This window comes from Colius striatus, chromosome 7 (genome assembly GCF_028858725.1).
Source record: "Colius striatus isolate bColStr4 chromosome 7, bColStr4.1.hap1, whole genome shotgun sequence".
NCBI lineage: Eukaryota > Metazoa > Chordata > Aves > Coliiformes > Coliidae > Colius > Colius striatus.
Genome location: NC_084765.1, coordinates 17,786,654 through 17,803,954, shown reverse-complemented (window position 1 = coordinate 17,803,954; position 17,301 = coordinate 17,786,654). Strand labels below are relative to the sequence as shown.

The 17,301-nt window shown below is 36.4% G+C and overlaps 1 protein-coding gene across 3 annotated transcripts in view; it reads right to left on the bottom strand.

Annotated features, from left to right (window-relative positions):
* CHID1 (chitinase domain containing 1) overlaps positions 1-17,301 on the bottom strand; it is a 113,775-nt gene that overhangs the window by 55,387 nt on the left and 41,087 nt on the right. For 2 of the 3 annotated variants that reach the window (XM_061999756.1, XM_061999757.1), the window contains exons 9-10: positions 14,000-14,101; positions 11,619-11,774 (exon numbers count right to left, since the gene is read on the bottom strand). In XM_061999756.1, coding sequence (XP_061855740.1) covers positions 11,619-11,774; positions 14,000-14,101 — 258 coding nt within the window. Of the gene's footprint in view, positions 1-7,894; positions 7,966-11,618; positions 11,775-13,999; positions 14,102-17,301 lie in introns of those variants that run through there. The other variant, XM_061999758.1, reaches the window with a different exon arrangement.

The window sequence follows — 17,301 nt, the reverse complement described above, 5'->3', positions numbered from 1 at the left end:
TATAATATAATAATGGGCATATAATATAAAAATGGGCATATATATATATGCCCGTTTAACTTATATATATATACATTCATATAAGTTAAATCCTGAATTTTAGCATTTTGCAGTAAATAAGTACACAGTTCTATCACATGCCACAATTTGATATGTGTAAAAACAGTGAACCTATTTTATTTTTTTAAATTAGACTCATACTTCTTCAAGGATTTTTTTCACATATTTCTATAAATGTTGCTAGTTCACCTTATCTATTACTGGTGACCAGACAATACAATGAGAATACAAAAGCTAAAATCAGCTTTAAAACAGAAATAATGGTACTGAACAAATAAATATACCAGTGTTTTTGACAGTATGCATTTATATAAATAAGGGAAAGTTAATTTAAAAAGCCTTCTCTCTCCCATTCCTCTTGTCTTCATATCTGATTTTGTGCTGCCTGAGGACCGATTTTCATTGAATCAGTAGTTTTTCAATGGATGTGGAATATCTGCAGGCTTTATATGTAAAATATGATAAAATGTTAAAATGTATTTCTCATTCCTAATAACAGGCAAAACAAAGATTTCAAGCTGAAAAGTTAATAAGAAAATAAGCTCTGAAAAGAAATGTATTATCCTATGAATAAAGAGTAGATTTTGTGTAAATCATAGAATCATAGAATGGTAGGGGTTGGAAGGGACCTCCAGAGATCATCTAGTCCAACCCCCCTGCAGAAGCAGGTTCACCTAGATCAGGTCACATAGGAGCATGTCCAGGCGAGTCTTGAAGACCTCCAAGGAAGGAGACTCCACACCCTCCCTGGGCAGCCTGTTCCACTGCTCCATCACTCTCACGGTGAAATAGTTTTTTTCTTATGTTTAAGTGGAACTTTTTGTGTTCCAGCTTCATCCCATTACCCCTTGTCCTGTTGCTAGCTACTATAGAAAAGAAGGATGTCGCAACCTCCTGACACCCACCCTTTAGATATTTATAAATGTTAATAAGATCCCCCTCAGGTTCCTCCAGACTAAACAGCCCCAGTTCCCACAGCCTTTCCTCGTATGAAAGATGTTCTATACCCTTGATCATCTTGGTGGCCCTGTGCTGGACTCTCTCCAGCACTTCCCTGTCCCTCTTGAGCTGAGGAGCCCAGAACTGGGCACAGGACTCCAGATGAGGCCTCACCAGGGCAGAGTAGAGGAGGAGAAGAATCTCCCTTGACCTGCTGGCCACATTCTTCTTGATGCATCACAGGATGCCATTGGCCTTCTTGGCCACGAGGGCACATTGCTGGCTCATATCTCATTTATTATAAATCAGGATTTCCAGTTCTCTCTCTGCAGAGCTGCTCTTCAGCAGGTCAACCCCCAGCCTGTACTGGTGCAGGGGGTTGTTCCTTCCCAGATGCAGGACTCTGCACTTGTCCTTGTTGAACCTCATGACATTCCTCTCAAGCTGGTTGAGATCCCGCTGAATGGCAGCACAGCCTCTGGGGAATCAGCCAGTCCTCCCAGTTTGGTGTCATCAGGGAACTTGCTGAGGGTACACTCTGTCCCCTCATCCAGGTCGTTGATGAAGATGTTGAACAAGACTGGCCCCAGAACCGATCCCTGTGGAACTCCACTGGCCACAGGCCTCCAACTTGACTCTGTGCCATTGATCACCACCCTCTGGGCTCTGTCATTCAGCCAGTTCTTGATCCACCTCACTGTCCACTCATCCAAGATGCACTGCTTGAGCTTCCTAATGAGGTTGTTATGGGAGACAGTGTCAAAAGCCTTGCTGAAGTCAAGATAGATGACATCCACTGCTCTCCCCTCATCTAGCCAGCCAGTTATGCACTCATAGAAGGATATCAGGTTAGTCAAACAGGATTTCCCCTTGGTGAAGCCATGTTGACTCTCCCTGATCAGCAGCTTTAAAAAAAATTTAGCTCAAGAAACATCGTATTATTAAAATTCAGACACCAACAAAATTAATGCTGTGAAAATATTTTAATCATAGTGTGGCGAGTGTTTTGGGTCTGAGGTAGTGGTGATTTTCCACAACAACCTTTGTAGTGCTGTGCCTTCTCTTGGTAGCTAAAAATGTGTATTGATAGCACATCAGTGTTTTGGCTACTTCTCAGACAGCATCAAGGCTATTCCCTCCAACATTTCTTCCCCCACCTTCCCCAGTAGTTGTGGGTGGGTGGGCAGGATACTGGGAATGGCCACAGTCGGGAGAGCTGACCCAGGCTGACCAAAGAGATATTCCATACCATATGACATCAGCTCAGCAATATAAACTCGGGCAGAGAGGCAGGAAGGGGGAGGCATTTGTGATTAATTTTGGCCTTCCAAAGCAACTGTTATGTGTACCAAAGTCCTGCTTCTCGGGAAGTGGACAGACATTGCTGCTGATGGGAAGTAGAAAGAAACATCTTTATTTGCTTTGCTTTGCTTCTCATGCATGTGGCTTTGACATTTCTTTATTAAACTGCTTTTATCTCAAGCCACAAAACTCCCATCTTATTTCCTCCCCTCCCTGGCCTGTTGAGGAGAGGGATGATACAGCAGCATGGTGGGAACCTGGCATTCAGCCAGGATCGAACCACCACAAGGAGAAATATAAACAGCCATGCAGAAAATATGACCTAGATTAGCTAATTCTACTCTAGTGGTCTGTGAATCCATTTTGGAATTTTGATACTAGAGGTACACAAAAATTCTTTCAAAAATAAACTATTCTTAAAATGTTAAATAGGTATCAGAGTGAACTACACTGGAATGCTTCAGTGTTTTTCTTACATGGAATATACAGAAATAATAGCATTAAAACTCCAAAGATAACATCCCATCAGATTGACATAAACAGAAACACTGCAATTTCAAACGAGAATCTGTCAATACGTAACAGAGCTGAGAGGACGATCTTAAATTGTGACTCTTACTAACCAGGGAATTATAGTAACTAGATGCATTGAACTTGGAGAAAGTGAATGGAAAAGAAATTATTTATAATGTAATTCTGGACAGCACATGTCAAAAGATGCACATTTTCATTTGAAATGAATGGTCCCATGTCATCTCTAGAAGACAATTTTTTTTCCATGCTCCAAAACTACTAGTATTTTTAAGACATTTACTTTTCCTTAGTGCAGGCTTTTTTTTCCAATTCAAGTACAAAGCTACTGAGAAGTCCTTCAGAACAAATTGTCACCTGTTGCCACAGACTCCCTACTGCTTAAATCTGCCTACTAACGCACTTGAAGATTTTAAGTTTATGTTCCTAATACGCTTTTATTTATACATCTTTCTCATAGTACTATAAAACAGATTCTAAAAAAATACTACTTATACAAGAAGACCTTACTGTATCTAGCAATGCATGCTATCACTCCTTTCTTATGCAGGTGATAACGACCATTTTAAAAAAGATTAATGGCAAATGACTTCTTTGCAAATTACCTGTGTTTTACTTTAGGTAAGCTTATGAATCAGTATTAAATTTTGCTTTAAAAATCAGATTTTCAATTATTCTTAATACAGTTGCTAAATAACTGCTGAAAGTCAAGAGTAGAGATTCAGGAATATCTTATGCTTAGTATTTCCTTTATGAATTTTCTCACAGAAGAGTGTATAGGTAAGGAGCACAAAGAAAACTCAATTTTTGAGAGGTTTTCAGATTGTATTGAAATTTATTGGTGGGACTCTCTATAAACTTGAGATATTCCAACCAGTGGTATGAAGGCTTTTCTTTTTTTGTTTGTTTGAGCAGACTAAATTTACTTTACACTTGTCAAGCACTTTAGTTTCTCCTGACTTAAATTTTAATTATTTTTCTTATGACAAAGCTGGTTTTGGTTGTTTCTGTCATCAGACTTATCAGTTTTCTTTTATGATTAGGTTTGTGTGGAAGAATAAAGAGAACAGCTAAACTATTCTTGAGTGGAATTGTTTACAAATCAGAAAAAGTATTACCCAGATACTGCTATGCTTTTACATGGCAGCCCTGTGTCTGCTGCCCTTATTGACCTGTAATTCTAAAAACCTTACCACTGGCTTCAAGTACAGCTTACAGAGATACTAACACTTAAGATTTAAACCTTTGCAACACGTTGTCCACTTTACACATACAGATGGTTATAATACCATTTTCCAGGGTTAAACATAAGACTGATTACAAACAATAAACAATTTACCATTTATCTTCAACTATTCTACCCATTCTCCCGTCTTCCAATTAATTTTCCCAAGAATATGTATATAAGCAAAAATTGAATTGTCCAGGAGGCATTTGCTATGCAAATTCAAGCACAGAAACAAAACCAGGGTGAACTAAACACCTCAGAAAGCTTTGACCGAGCTAGGACTTGATGTCAGAAAAAAAAAAAAATTGCTAAAATTAGTGCAATCTCAACACACAAGAAGCTAGATTTTTAATTTGTAAGTAAGAAACAGTCAAGGTGATATGAGTCATATCATATTTGTAACTTAAAATTTCAGTGTTGACTGCAGAGATACTACACTCCCTATGATGTTTTCATCAGGTATTCACTGGCTAATGAGGGCTCAGTGATGAGAAATCATCATATTAGTTTCCTGGGTTTGGTACATAAAGGCTTCCCTAAGAATGCATGTCTCATCGATTTCTCTCCATCTGCTCATAAAACACAAATACTGAAATCTAGGACCAATGCTATAGATTATTATTCCCAACAGCAATCATAACTTCTCCTATACTGTCAATACTAAAAATAATTCTGCTTCTGTATTTTCTCAAACTGTCCAGTGCCTCGTTACTTTAAGAATTCAGTAACCAGTGAAATCTAAGTATATCTAAAGTCATTAAAACTCATTCAAAGCAGCACAATCATAGAATCATAGAATGGTAGGGGTTGGAAGGGACCTTTAGAGACCATCTAGTCCAACTTCCCTGCGGAATCAGGTCAACCTAGATCAGGTCTCATAGGAACACGTCTAGGTGGGTCTTGAAGACCTCCAAGGAAGGAGACTCCACACCCTGCCTAGGCAGCCTGTTCCAGTGCTCTGTCACCATCACAGTGAATACAGGATATAGAAAGTGACAGCTTCACTGACTTTTACCTTTCTAGGTTCATATCTCCAACTGATCAGCATATTAAGCACAAATCTCTAATCCACAAGTACTCCTCAGCTGGAGATACCTTAAGAAAACAAGTTGGTGGGGTGAAAGTCAAGACTCGGGGATATTTTGCTTTGACTCAAACAGGAAAAAATTAATCTTGTAGAACATTGACGTCTCTAAATTTTGGTAAATACAAGGAAACACTAACGATCCCCAAATCCTCTGGGTTCTAACCATTGTAGAAGATAATTTCATATTCAAGATTGCAAGCATAAATTTCCATCTACATCTCCAGCCTGTATTTGAGCTTGGCAGCAGGACTATCCCCAGTTGTACAGAAATTGGGTCACTGAACTGATTAGACTCCATTTTAATCCTCTCACCCCATCAACACCTTCACTCAAACAAGGAAGTTCCCGTGCCTGCTCTGAGTCTGCCAACACAGTTACCTTGAACTTTACACAAAATACCATTTTAGAGGAATTTTCCTTCCCCTCCCCAATCTTAAGGGCGGGTAAATAACAAAGGAGAAGCTATTTGCAAAAGGTTTACAAAGATGTGGTACATGGAGTGATTTTTAGTTTTTTTAAAGGACAGTTTCTTTCCAAAATGGGGTAACAAAACTGACATTTGATTTAAACAGGGAAATGACATACATACAACTGTCAGAAGGAAGGAATTATTTTGCATATATAGATATATTTGGGGAATTATCTTGTACATTCCATTGAGTTCCAAATAACTCATTTGTAATAATTTTCAGAACATTGTATTTTTTCCTAACAGTAGACTAAGTATCAGAGTCTACCTACATTTCCATTTTAACCATGAATAACCCTATGTTCCTCTAACATCCTGAAATGCAACCCCCATATTTTTAGAGCACAAAATGCAAGAACTACTTTAACTAAAATTTATTACTCAACATTTATAGATCCATATTCCTAAACTAATTTAAGGGGAGAAAACCCCAAATCCCTCTACTTCCTGATATTGTTAATATACTGAAATTTCTCATAAAATGTAAAGAAAAAAGATACTGGATATTATTGTGCTACTGAATGTTATCACCAGAAGCCTCATTCAATCACCTGCTGTATAACTCCAAGTGTAAACAAACTGTTTGCACAAATCAAAAGCTATTAATGTTGTGTAACATACTTGCTCTTCTATTACTTCAAGTATTGGGTAGCCATATCCTCCATTATTATTTTCTGTAAGTATTATTTCAAGGATTCAGGTCTGTTCCTAAGTCTTACATAGTTCCATACCAGCTCTTGACCCCATTATCAAGTCCACTCATCAGGAATTAGATCACTCTGCATACTTCGTTGCTGCAGTTGCTACTTTTGCCTAGAATTGTAATAAACATGCACATTTATTCTTGCCCTCTTGAAAGACAGCCTGGAGAAACTTTTAAAATATTTTTACAGAATTTTTTTCCACTGCCTAATGAAAAACATTCATCAATATGGTTTGTAACTTTGTTTTTCCTACTTTGATGAAACATCAGCAGAAGAGGTGCTCTAACTGCTAATGAATTTCAGTTCATAGGAGTAGACTAGACATGCCAAAGAGAAAAGAGCCAAGACTCATTGTGTAAATACTGGGTGCCCCACATCACTTTTGTGCTAGTCTGCTTGACACATAGCCAAGTAAGAAAGACATGACTTTAGAGATTAAAAAACCCCTAATCCTTTCTGCACTGAGAGCTAAAGGACAGATAGTGAGATACACACAGGTATACCATGGAAGCCACACAACAGAATATCCAAAAGGGTCTTTAATTGAATGAACCTGTTGAAATAGGTTTATTTCAGATTTGACACCCAATAGTAACTTCCTCCTATCACTGTCATGATTTTACTGGCCAACCCAGCAGTCCATTTAAGAAGAGAGAGATGAGTAATTTCTCCAATGAAGCAGAGAAGAGGACAATAGATCAAGACAATCCTACAGAGCTAATTGATATAGAAATATTAGTATTTCCTCAATGTTACATCAACTATGAGTAAAATGGATTAAATCAGGGCATAGAATCCTGGTATACAGGGATGTAATGGAAATGCTAAGGAACGGAAAACTATGAAGAGAAATGTTATAAAAGCCTCAATGCTTGAAATTGCCCCTCGAACAAGTTTTTTGCTACCTTCTATAAGACAAAATCTAGAGTCACAGTTGGCCCAAATCCTCTTAAACTGCTGCTAGTAAAGGCACTGTCAAGGTAATTCAGAGAAAAAGCTCACCTCTAACTGTTTCTAAGTAGCACTTTTTGTTGCTTGCTATTTACAGAATGGCAGGCAGCCAACAAAATGCTCAAAACTCAACATTCTCACACAGCTTGCAAGTCATCTTACCACATATCTCTGCGTAGCTCAATACAATGTCGAATTAGTTTCTCCCTTCCTTCAACTGACAATTTATTACATCAATTTTCTTAAGTGTTTAAAAATTAACATAAAAATCCCTATTCAAATTCCTTTAAATAAAAGGTAAGCATATATGGTATTGTCTCACAACAACAGTTATTCACAAATCTATTTCCAACAGCCATGTTTGGAACAAAAGCAGCTGGATACAGAATATATTCAAAAGTTATATACAGCCAGGTGGAACATCAAAGATGCACATTCCCTCTTTCAGCACTACATATAACAAAAAGATCAAAATTACTTTAATGCATTAAACTTAACAAGGATGTACCCAGTAAAGAAGGATGATTTATTATATGTAAGTGGCACTACTGCCACATGATAGTCTTTAATTTACATTGCTTTTAATCCACAATGAGCAATGAAGTTTATCATTTCCCTTTTGGCCCAAGTCATAAAGGCTACAGATTTTCAATGGCACAGAATGGAAAATATTGCTGCACTGCTGTTTCACCTCCTATGAGAAAGCAAAAGAAAACAATGAGTATTGCTGCAATTGAAATATAATGTCCCAAGGATTAAGAGAGATTCTAAAAGCAGATAGCTAAAAGCAAAAAAAGTACATTGGAAGAAGCTCATGAGATTGAGGGGCTTGCTGACCTATTACAAGTCTCAAAAAGAACTCAAAGGTAAAGATTCTGCAGAAAGACTAAACATATTCTTAAGCTTCAGGGCATACTGAAGAATTATTTACCAAAGACATACAATTTTGAGGTGAAGAAGAAATTCTGCCGGGTTGTGATATCAATAGAGGACATGCTGGAACGAACTGATCATTAGAGCAGAAAGTCAGCAGCACCAGATGGTGATGTTCTGACAGGATTATAATACAGTGGTCAGTTTTAATGACTGCATCTTAGCAGTTGAGACATCTCATTCTTGACAGCCAGAGGGCAGAAAACATTGCCAGAAGCACTAGAATTGATCTGGGGAATCACAGGCCCAACACCTTTATTTCAGGCTTGGCATTTCATACAAATTATGTCAGCACTATGCATGAACAGCAATGCAGCTTCCCTGCAGCTAAAAAACAATGTTACTTGGTTGATTAAAGCACCAGAATGTGCTATAATCTCTGCAATTAATTCATTGTATTAACAAGTAATACTTGTGAACGAGTTGCAAGATGAACATCTGCCAACATTAGCTGTAGTTCCTACTGTAACAATACTCAAAGACAAACTACATTGTGCTGTAAAAGAAAAATTGGTTTTATTTTACGTATTCCTGATGTATATACATATCTATGTGTGTACACAAGCAGATATACATTTATGTACTATTTTTTATGGCATGCATGAAGGAAAAAGAATATTGCATGGAAAGGTGGTATATCTTTCAGCAAAATGGTAACCAGTTACTTTTACCTTTAGATTACATTCTGCAATGCAAAAAAAATCCCACACTGCCAGATAATATCTTATGCAAATAGAAATTCTATTGAAAATTACTTTATGAACTTCTAGACTGAAAAAATATTCAGTTAATGAAATCTACTTGTGTTCAGAATCTTTCCATCACATAATTCCTATTCTAAAGAAAATCACAAACAGGAGATCAATAAATGTTTCTGCACTCTGCATATAATCGTATGTATAAGCTATACTAATAATCAGTTTTAGCGCATACTACATTTACATCAAACAACTTGACAGTTTACCACTGAAGCTTACATTTTAATAAACAGTACATGCAATAAATTTGAGACGCAAAAGCCTGAAGAGAAATCTATGACAAAAAATTTGATATCTACCATACTGCATTTAACTGAATAGATTTTGAATTTTAATACCAGTACTTAACATCACTATTATCATAATATACAAAGGATGCCTTAAAGGAGTTATGATTCAATCCTTCAACACTTTCTACAGTCATGATTAGCATTGGATTACAGTCACCAAGAAACTGGAATCTCAAATTCACTTAGGAGTCAAAGTGAGAAAAATAAATAATCAAGTCATCCACCTATACGCTGGACACACCTTCTGAGCAGCCTTGCTATGTAATACACAAAAGACACAAAAATGAGAAGGAAGATGATTGGCCTCAGACGATTTTGTTTAAGAGAACAAAAAAACTTGATGTAGCCAGAGTATAAACAATGGAATCAGAAGGAAGCTTTTTTGGAGGGAGGGGGGAAGAGCATCCTTGAACAAGCTCTGCCCAGTCTGGGATGTGATAGTTTCAAAGACCCACAGATGCTAGAAACTAGGACTTCCTTGCAAACAGTCTGTCATCAATTCTGTGGCAGAAAACTACTAATACTCTTTTTTTCCTGGGTTGTTTTTTTTTTATGTCAGAAGCTTGGCCTATTTTTAAGCTGCTTTACCTTGAAACTATTTTACTATTATATTACTACATATGACATATACAGCAAAATCTAATAAATAACTGTGCACGCTCAAAAATATATATTTCTGAAAAAATGAACTTAACCATTGACTGGCATTCAATAGGGAAGCCAGAAAAGTGAAGATTAATGGGGTTTATGCTTAAATTCATAGTATCTTAAAGACTTTTTACAGAGCCTTGTTTTTGGGAGATATTTGAAAAATTCCAGTATCATGGTCTGTCAGTGAAGAATATGTTAATAGGACAATTCTTCATATAAAATGCATTGTCCCATACTGTGCACCAGTGCCCTACATACAGGTAAACAGAACCTCCTTCAGAAAAAGTTAATCATACTTGATTCTTAGCTAGGACAACATGAATTAATACTATAATATTGTCCAGAAGGATCTATGAAAAGTAAAAGTAGATGCCGTACTAGTGTGCAATATGTTTTCAAGTGAAAACTTCATTCCAAATTTTGCAGTTAGGAAAAAAGCAATATCTTTTTATTCTTCTAGATATTGCTATATTCCTACCTACAAAAGGAACCACAAAGATTACAGTAAAGCTACATTAATTGTACTGACCTTGTATAATTAGGCTTGTAAATCAACAAGGCTTTAAGTATTGAGTATTTTTCCCGCCTAACCACTACAACTAACTTTACAGAACCTATTCTCATATACTCACCATATACCTTTCACTGTAGACAATGGCTTTATTTTACCCAGTCTGTAGTAATTTTCTGTTATTAATCCAGATTAAGCCACAATTAAGCACAGGTAGAAAACTGTCTACAGTGTTGCACCCCAGCAAACAGTCAAAGTGAAGCAGGAACATGACAGAGGCAAGTGCAATGATGACAAAGTGCTTGTGTAACTGAAAACATGGACATAAAGAATTCAGTCCCTTACCTTATACAGTCTGCCTCAGATAGTATTTCAGTGCCTAACAAGCATCTATTACTATGCTGAAATATGCTGGTGTAATGAACTCAGTAATCTCTGAAAGCGAGAACAGTTTTAAGTTTGTTTCTACTTGTTCTATTTTATAAATGAATAATAAACTTCTGAACAAACCTGATGCTCCTGCCAAATTCAGACTTTTTCTTGTTTTTTCTTCTGGCTTGATATACTATACTCTGACTATATTTCTACAAAGCTCACTTATTATAGGTGGTTATTACCCAAAACTAAAACAACCGTTTACCTATGAGAATCAATATAAAAATTCAGGCTGGATTTGGAATGCTTCCTTTTATCTCATTATAGATTTTTTATTCCAGGTGAACTTATTGCATACTTTTCTACTCAAAAGAAACTTGGTGGCATGAAACTTATTGACTATTTGAAACCAATACAAATTCCAAAGTATAAGGTAACAACTTCAGGAGCTAAGAGAAACAATCTTTAGGTTGACTGCATGAGTCCCCAGAATGATACAGAGCATAAGAGAATATTGCAAAAATTTTTAACACAAAGATGGCAAACTGCATATACAAACGTGGATAGAAGAAAGAAGGAAAAGTACACAAACCATTTTTCCATAGTAGTTCTGATAGGATAACTGTGTCATCTTTCTGCACTTCCCTACAAGGAAGAGAAGTTACAGGTCTTACTGTAACAAATGAGCTACTAGTTCATGGGCAGCTTTACCACTTTTACCACTTCCATACTAGTAACACATCCATATTTCTAAACAAGAATACTTATGAATTCTGAGGTTTTTGAGAATATATCATACCTAAGTATTTACTACCCAGAGAAGTTTTACCTGCTACCAAGGATTGGGTCCCCAAGGGCTCCCAAAGCAGAATAGTCCATGCCATAGAAATTCAGTCCTAGAAGTATTTTATTCCTCCATTTTGCATCAGGATCCAGTACTTGAACACAGGCTCGTACCCAGGGAAGAGGTGAATTGGGACCAGGTCTGTCAAGTTACAAAAATCAAACAGGTTGTCACAAAAAGCACACACTCATTTTCAGTCTCCTCTTTTTGATTAGTGTAATTGTGAACATCAAACTATGGCACACAAAAAATCTGTGGTTAACCTACAGTCCTGTGAAGGTTAAATGCACATTCTTTGCTGGCTTGAAATACTCGTGTACAAAACATGCTTACCCCATTCCTGACTTTGTGATTCATTTCTAAGGTGAAGGGACACAAAACTTCTTACAGTGGGTAATAAAAGGTTTCTACCTAGCACATTTTCTCTGTCACCGGGCCTGACACGATGTCTACATAATAATTCAAAACTCTATATGACTTCAATTGTTTTCCAACACCGCTCTCAATGATTTTACTGCAAACTGACACAACATACTGGGACAAAATCCACTATTTTCTTACAGAAAGAACTATAAAATTAGTGACGAGTAAGCAAGACAGGTTTCAATGATTGTTAAACACTTATTTATGGATAAACTCCTAAATAGCAATTACCTAACAAAATGATACATTGAGAAAAAGAATAGACCCTTAATACACAGAGTAATTGAATTGTCATATATACAGCATGAGGATATCGTGCTCATTCTGTTCCTTCCTCATCAGAGAAGAGAGCTGGCTTTACTGCAAATGCTCAGTAACTCTAACATGATATAGGGAAAAGCATGTTCTAGCCTTTCAAATATCAATACCTTCTACTCCCTACTAGTTAACTGCTTCAAAGCCTTTGGGATATCTGTGCCATTAAAACTCAATGTGCTAATACAGCACAGGAATGTTGCTGGAAACTATGTTCTTATTTAAAGGCAAAAAAAAGGGAGAAAACATATGTATTATTCTGTATTTCATATACATAGACCAACTAAAGCAAATGCAAGTAAAAATATTTTAATTATTTTTACCAAATCCTTTCACAGACTGAAAGCATTACATTTCATAAGCTTATTTCAAATACAACAGGTGTGAATTAAAGAATGCTTCCCTCCTTCTTTTAAATAAAAAAGACAAACAGCCCTAAATCAGATCTAAGTAACTTAAAGCGCCAGTGAAAGTAGAAGGATGTGACTGGATCATAACAGAACTCATGATTTTAACATGGCATAAAGCATGGTGCAGCTTCACCACACAGGAAAGATAGAGCTTACAGCACAGTATTTCAAAATGCATTCAGGGCTCCAGGGGGGTTGTATAGCCTGTACAAAAGCTCTTAGCAGCCCATCTTCACAGATGTCAGATTTACCTAAGAGACAGCTAAACTGGATACATTTATGCTGCATATTGCAGCAGGAGAATAAGAAGCAAAAACTGTTCTAACTTCAGTACACATTACTGTCTATGTTTGTTTTCCCCTAGGTCGCAGGCCTGGGGAGAGATAGGAAGGAGATATATAAATTCTTTTCTGTTAAACCTGCCTAGATGTTATCAAAATGCTAATGTACAAAGACTTCAGTGACGTAAATACAAAACTGATGGCATTACTAATTCTGACAGTTTATTGCAAATACTGGCTGGACAGCTCTCTTGAAGCAGGAATTCCAAAAGCATATACTTTGCGGGAATTTGGAGGTGAAATGAACCCCACTTTTGTTTAAAGACCTCTTGACTACAGTGCTGTTCCACTTTAATGCAGTTAAAGATATTACGTTCCTGTAAAATGAATGTTATTGTACAAGAATGGGGTTTTCAGTCAGATCATCTCCCTGAACTGGCTTGATGAACTGCTGCACAAGCAGCTGTATCAGTTCAAAGGTGGGACTAAATGCTAACAAAAGGCAGTATGCTGCCTCAGGATGAAGCAAATTAGTTGACAATTGTGCTTTAAAGCTATTTATTTTGACAATGACATGTACCAGATTATATGTGTACCTATCCTGCAGAATTGTGCTAAATAACTGAAACAAAAGAACCTGGCCTGGAAAATAATACGTATCATAAAACAAGTAAAAGGATAACTTTTTAGCTTGACTACAAAGGCTTTCACAACACTCGAGTGCCAAATATACAGTGATGTTAAACAATGTCCTGAATTCTTGACGTGTTCAAAAATTACCTATCCTAATTACTAATCCAAAACTTTAGTTTCTGATTTGGTTAAAGTATAGCATCTGCTTCACTAAAAAAATGAAGTCATACTGTAGATTTAACAGAGGCTTAAGCATAAACTGATTCCTTCAGCAACCTTTTTCTAATGTTAGATGGAGTCTTACCGTTGTGGTGTTGAATAGTCATATGTCATGAGACTGAAGCTATCTATTGATGAGGCCAACTGATCAAATTCTTTCTTGGTGAACATTCCTGGTTGGTTAGTCCTTTTAAAATAAAGCAAAAGAAAAACAACAGGAAGAGATAAATTACAGCAATAATTTGTTTTATTCTTTCCTTCAGGTTTCATATCATTTTACAAGACAAGAAAAATATTTCATTCTGAGGTTTCAAAAAAGATTTTTCAGTGCTATTTTTATAATAAATGTCTAAGAAAAAAACAAAATGCAATTCTACTTATGTTGTTAGTTAGAAGAATCAAACTTCCACAGCATACTTACCAAATAAGCATTTACAGCATACCTACAGTAATGATTATAAGGGCTGTAGACTAATCACATTGCCTTAGGTAGCAATCAGCTGAACTCTAAAAAGGTTTTAAAAAACCTTTAATAGCTTGGCCTGTCAAACTGGTTTTGATGCTAATAAAACTAAGCTATCTGAGCCATACTTAAATAAATTATTGGATGCAGCTGTTGATACCAAAACAGAAACCAAAGGGGTTTTTTTTTAATGAATCTCAAAAAAGCTGGTAATTTCAGCCTGTACTGTACTTTCACTGGTGAAAAGCCCTTTAGTTTCTTTTCATTCCCTTCCAAGAAAGTCCTGAAAATCAGCAAGTCAATAAAACTGCCTGACTGCCTGCTCTAAACAAAGGTCTAGTTATGCTTTTTGCATATCTTTGTATGAAATATGGAACAATTCTTACTTTCCCCCTTTTTTTGGCTTACTCTTCATTTACACACTCTAGCAGTAGGTCAAGGCCTACCTTTGCCTCATGGGTGAGGGGGTGTATTTCTGGACTCATAGAGACTTCCTTCAACCATTCAACTCAGAAACAATTAACGTACACGAGTTGCCTGAAAACATTGAATCTTGTTTCATAAAGAATTTGTAACTTTCGACTAGCAACACATGTAAGCACAACCAGGAATATAAATTGTTTTTAATCATATTGCAAAGATGAGACTGAACTAAAAAGGGGAAGCTGCTGCCAGGAAGCCTATGTCCTCAGCTAGAAGGCTCTGGAGCACATTAAGATGAGGCAGACAGGTGGAGAAGTAGCACATAATCCTAAGTAGTCCAGGAGAGTAGAGTTCATTGGGGAACATTACAAAATTAAAGGGAAGAAAAAAGGAAAAAAAATGTGGTTTAACAGCTACAAACTGTGGTGCAACTCTGCTATTCAAGAGGTGGACTTAGAGAATTACAGAAGATTCTTCCAGAGTTGGAGAGAGACTGAAGAATCTAGACCTTCTAACTAATATCAGAAACTGCTGTTTGATCTAGAAATTAGTAGGTAACCCCTGTCTAGACAAGGTAGACATTAAATTCACTCACGTTCCATCTTAAATGTAAAAACCAAAAAGATGTTCAGTGACAGGTGCAAGTAATAAACTGAAAAATCACTTATTTTGACCCTTGTCACTTTTGGATCCGTGTGCGAATTTTCCATCCAAAATATGCACTGAGTGGATCACCAGAGCATAACAGCATTCATTTATCAGTTTACAAGGACATTTTCTGTTTCATCACATTAGGAAAGAGGTTAACAGAATACAGGTTACAAAGTGGGGCAGATTAAATCATTTAACACACCTGCTAGATTATAAGGGAGCAAATCATGAATGGTATTTGCAAGTCAGGTCAACGAACCTGATGAAACCCAAAATGGATTCTGTAGCTGTAATCTATATGAACAATAGTGGTGTTCTGGAAGTTATCAGAACCAGTGATACATTTGTCATATTAAGGAGAAATCACATTCTTATCTTTCCAAGTTTTTAAGAAATTAAAACAAATCTTCACTTCTAGAACCTATTGGTGGACCTTGGTCTTTTGGATAGTTATCTGCTTGCCATTTACTACAATTGCAAACAACAGATCTACAAGGATAAACAAAATAAAATTGAAACAATGCCATGGTGGCTTGGATGTCTGTAGGCAGGGCAATTCCTCAAAACAAACTCTAACAAAACATATTTTCAGTAAATTGACTGTGATTAGTTATGAAGGCAAAACCATAAAAAAGTAATTAGAATGTGTATTAGATATTATGGCAAGTTGGATTGCTTTATAGATTAAGCTGGGTAGTAGTTTAATGAAATCTGTATATGTAACTTGCTGCCTAAATCCATTTTTCATATATGCTGTCAAGGAATATGAAAAAAAAAAAACCATCAAAAAACCAACCAGGACTACAAAAAAAACCTCATCTCAAATTAAAATTGATATTGTCATCCTTTTCTCCAAAGCTAGATCGTAAAAGAACTACTTCTGTTACAAAGGAATACTGTCTGACAAGCAAGGTCACAAATTTCTAACTTGGAACAAACAGCAATGACTATGCTCTGGTTTTTTTATGGATAGTGTTAAAGCATCACCACTCTTCACAGAAAGCGAACACAATACACCAGCTCAGTCAGCACCACCAGTCAATTCTGCTCCTGTCAATGACTTTAGGAAACTGTCCACTGGAGTAAAACCAAGACTATTTGATTCATGCCTTGAGAATTGTTCTGAGTTGAGAAAATTGGCAGACAAGGTTAAAAAATAAAGATTTTTCTACATCTATTATGCTTCTTATTTGAGGTTTTCCAACCATCTTGATGTTACATTGTAAACTTAACTCAAGGGCAAGTATGTCCTACTGACTACATCACTGAGAAAACCAGCACAAAGAATCTCAAGAAACTTGGCACAGAACATGCAAAGTCTAAGAGAAGTTTCCATGTCTAAGCCAAAAGCTTGACATTCTTCTAAGCCTTGAATACCATTTCCAAAGCATTCAGTGAAACATCAGAAACTTCATCATCATTTATCAGCACTGTACAATATACATACTAAAGACAGCTAGCTATTAAACTGTCAGATGACTAAAACCTTGGTGATTTTATCTGCTCACTAGCAACAACACAAATGTGAAGGAGCAGAAGTCAGGTGTATGAACATGAATAATAGGAAAAGCAAATGAGTGAATACATATGAAAAGTCTCTTTGCATGGAATTAACCCTAACCTCTGAACTGCTTCATTTGCATTTTCTTTGAACTCACCATAAGACACATCTCATTTGGAGTCTAACAAATGTACTCAGCAAGAGTGAAGCTGAACAGTGAATACTGTTTTGCTGTTTATGAGATTTGCTGTTTAAAGAAATCTTCTCCTATTGGCCTAAAAATACACTGAAACTATGAACATGCAATACGGATATGAAACAACTGGGATTTGGGAAGCAAATTTAAGCA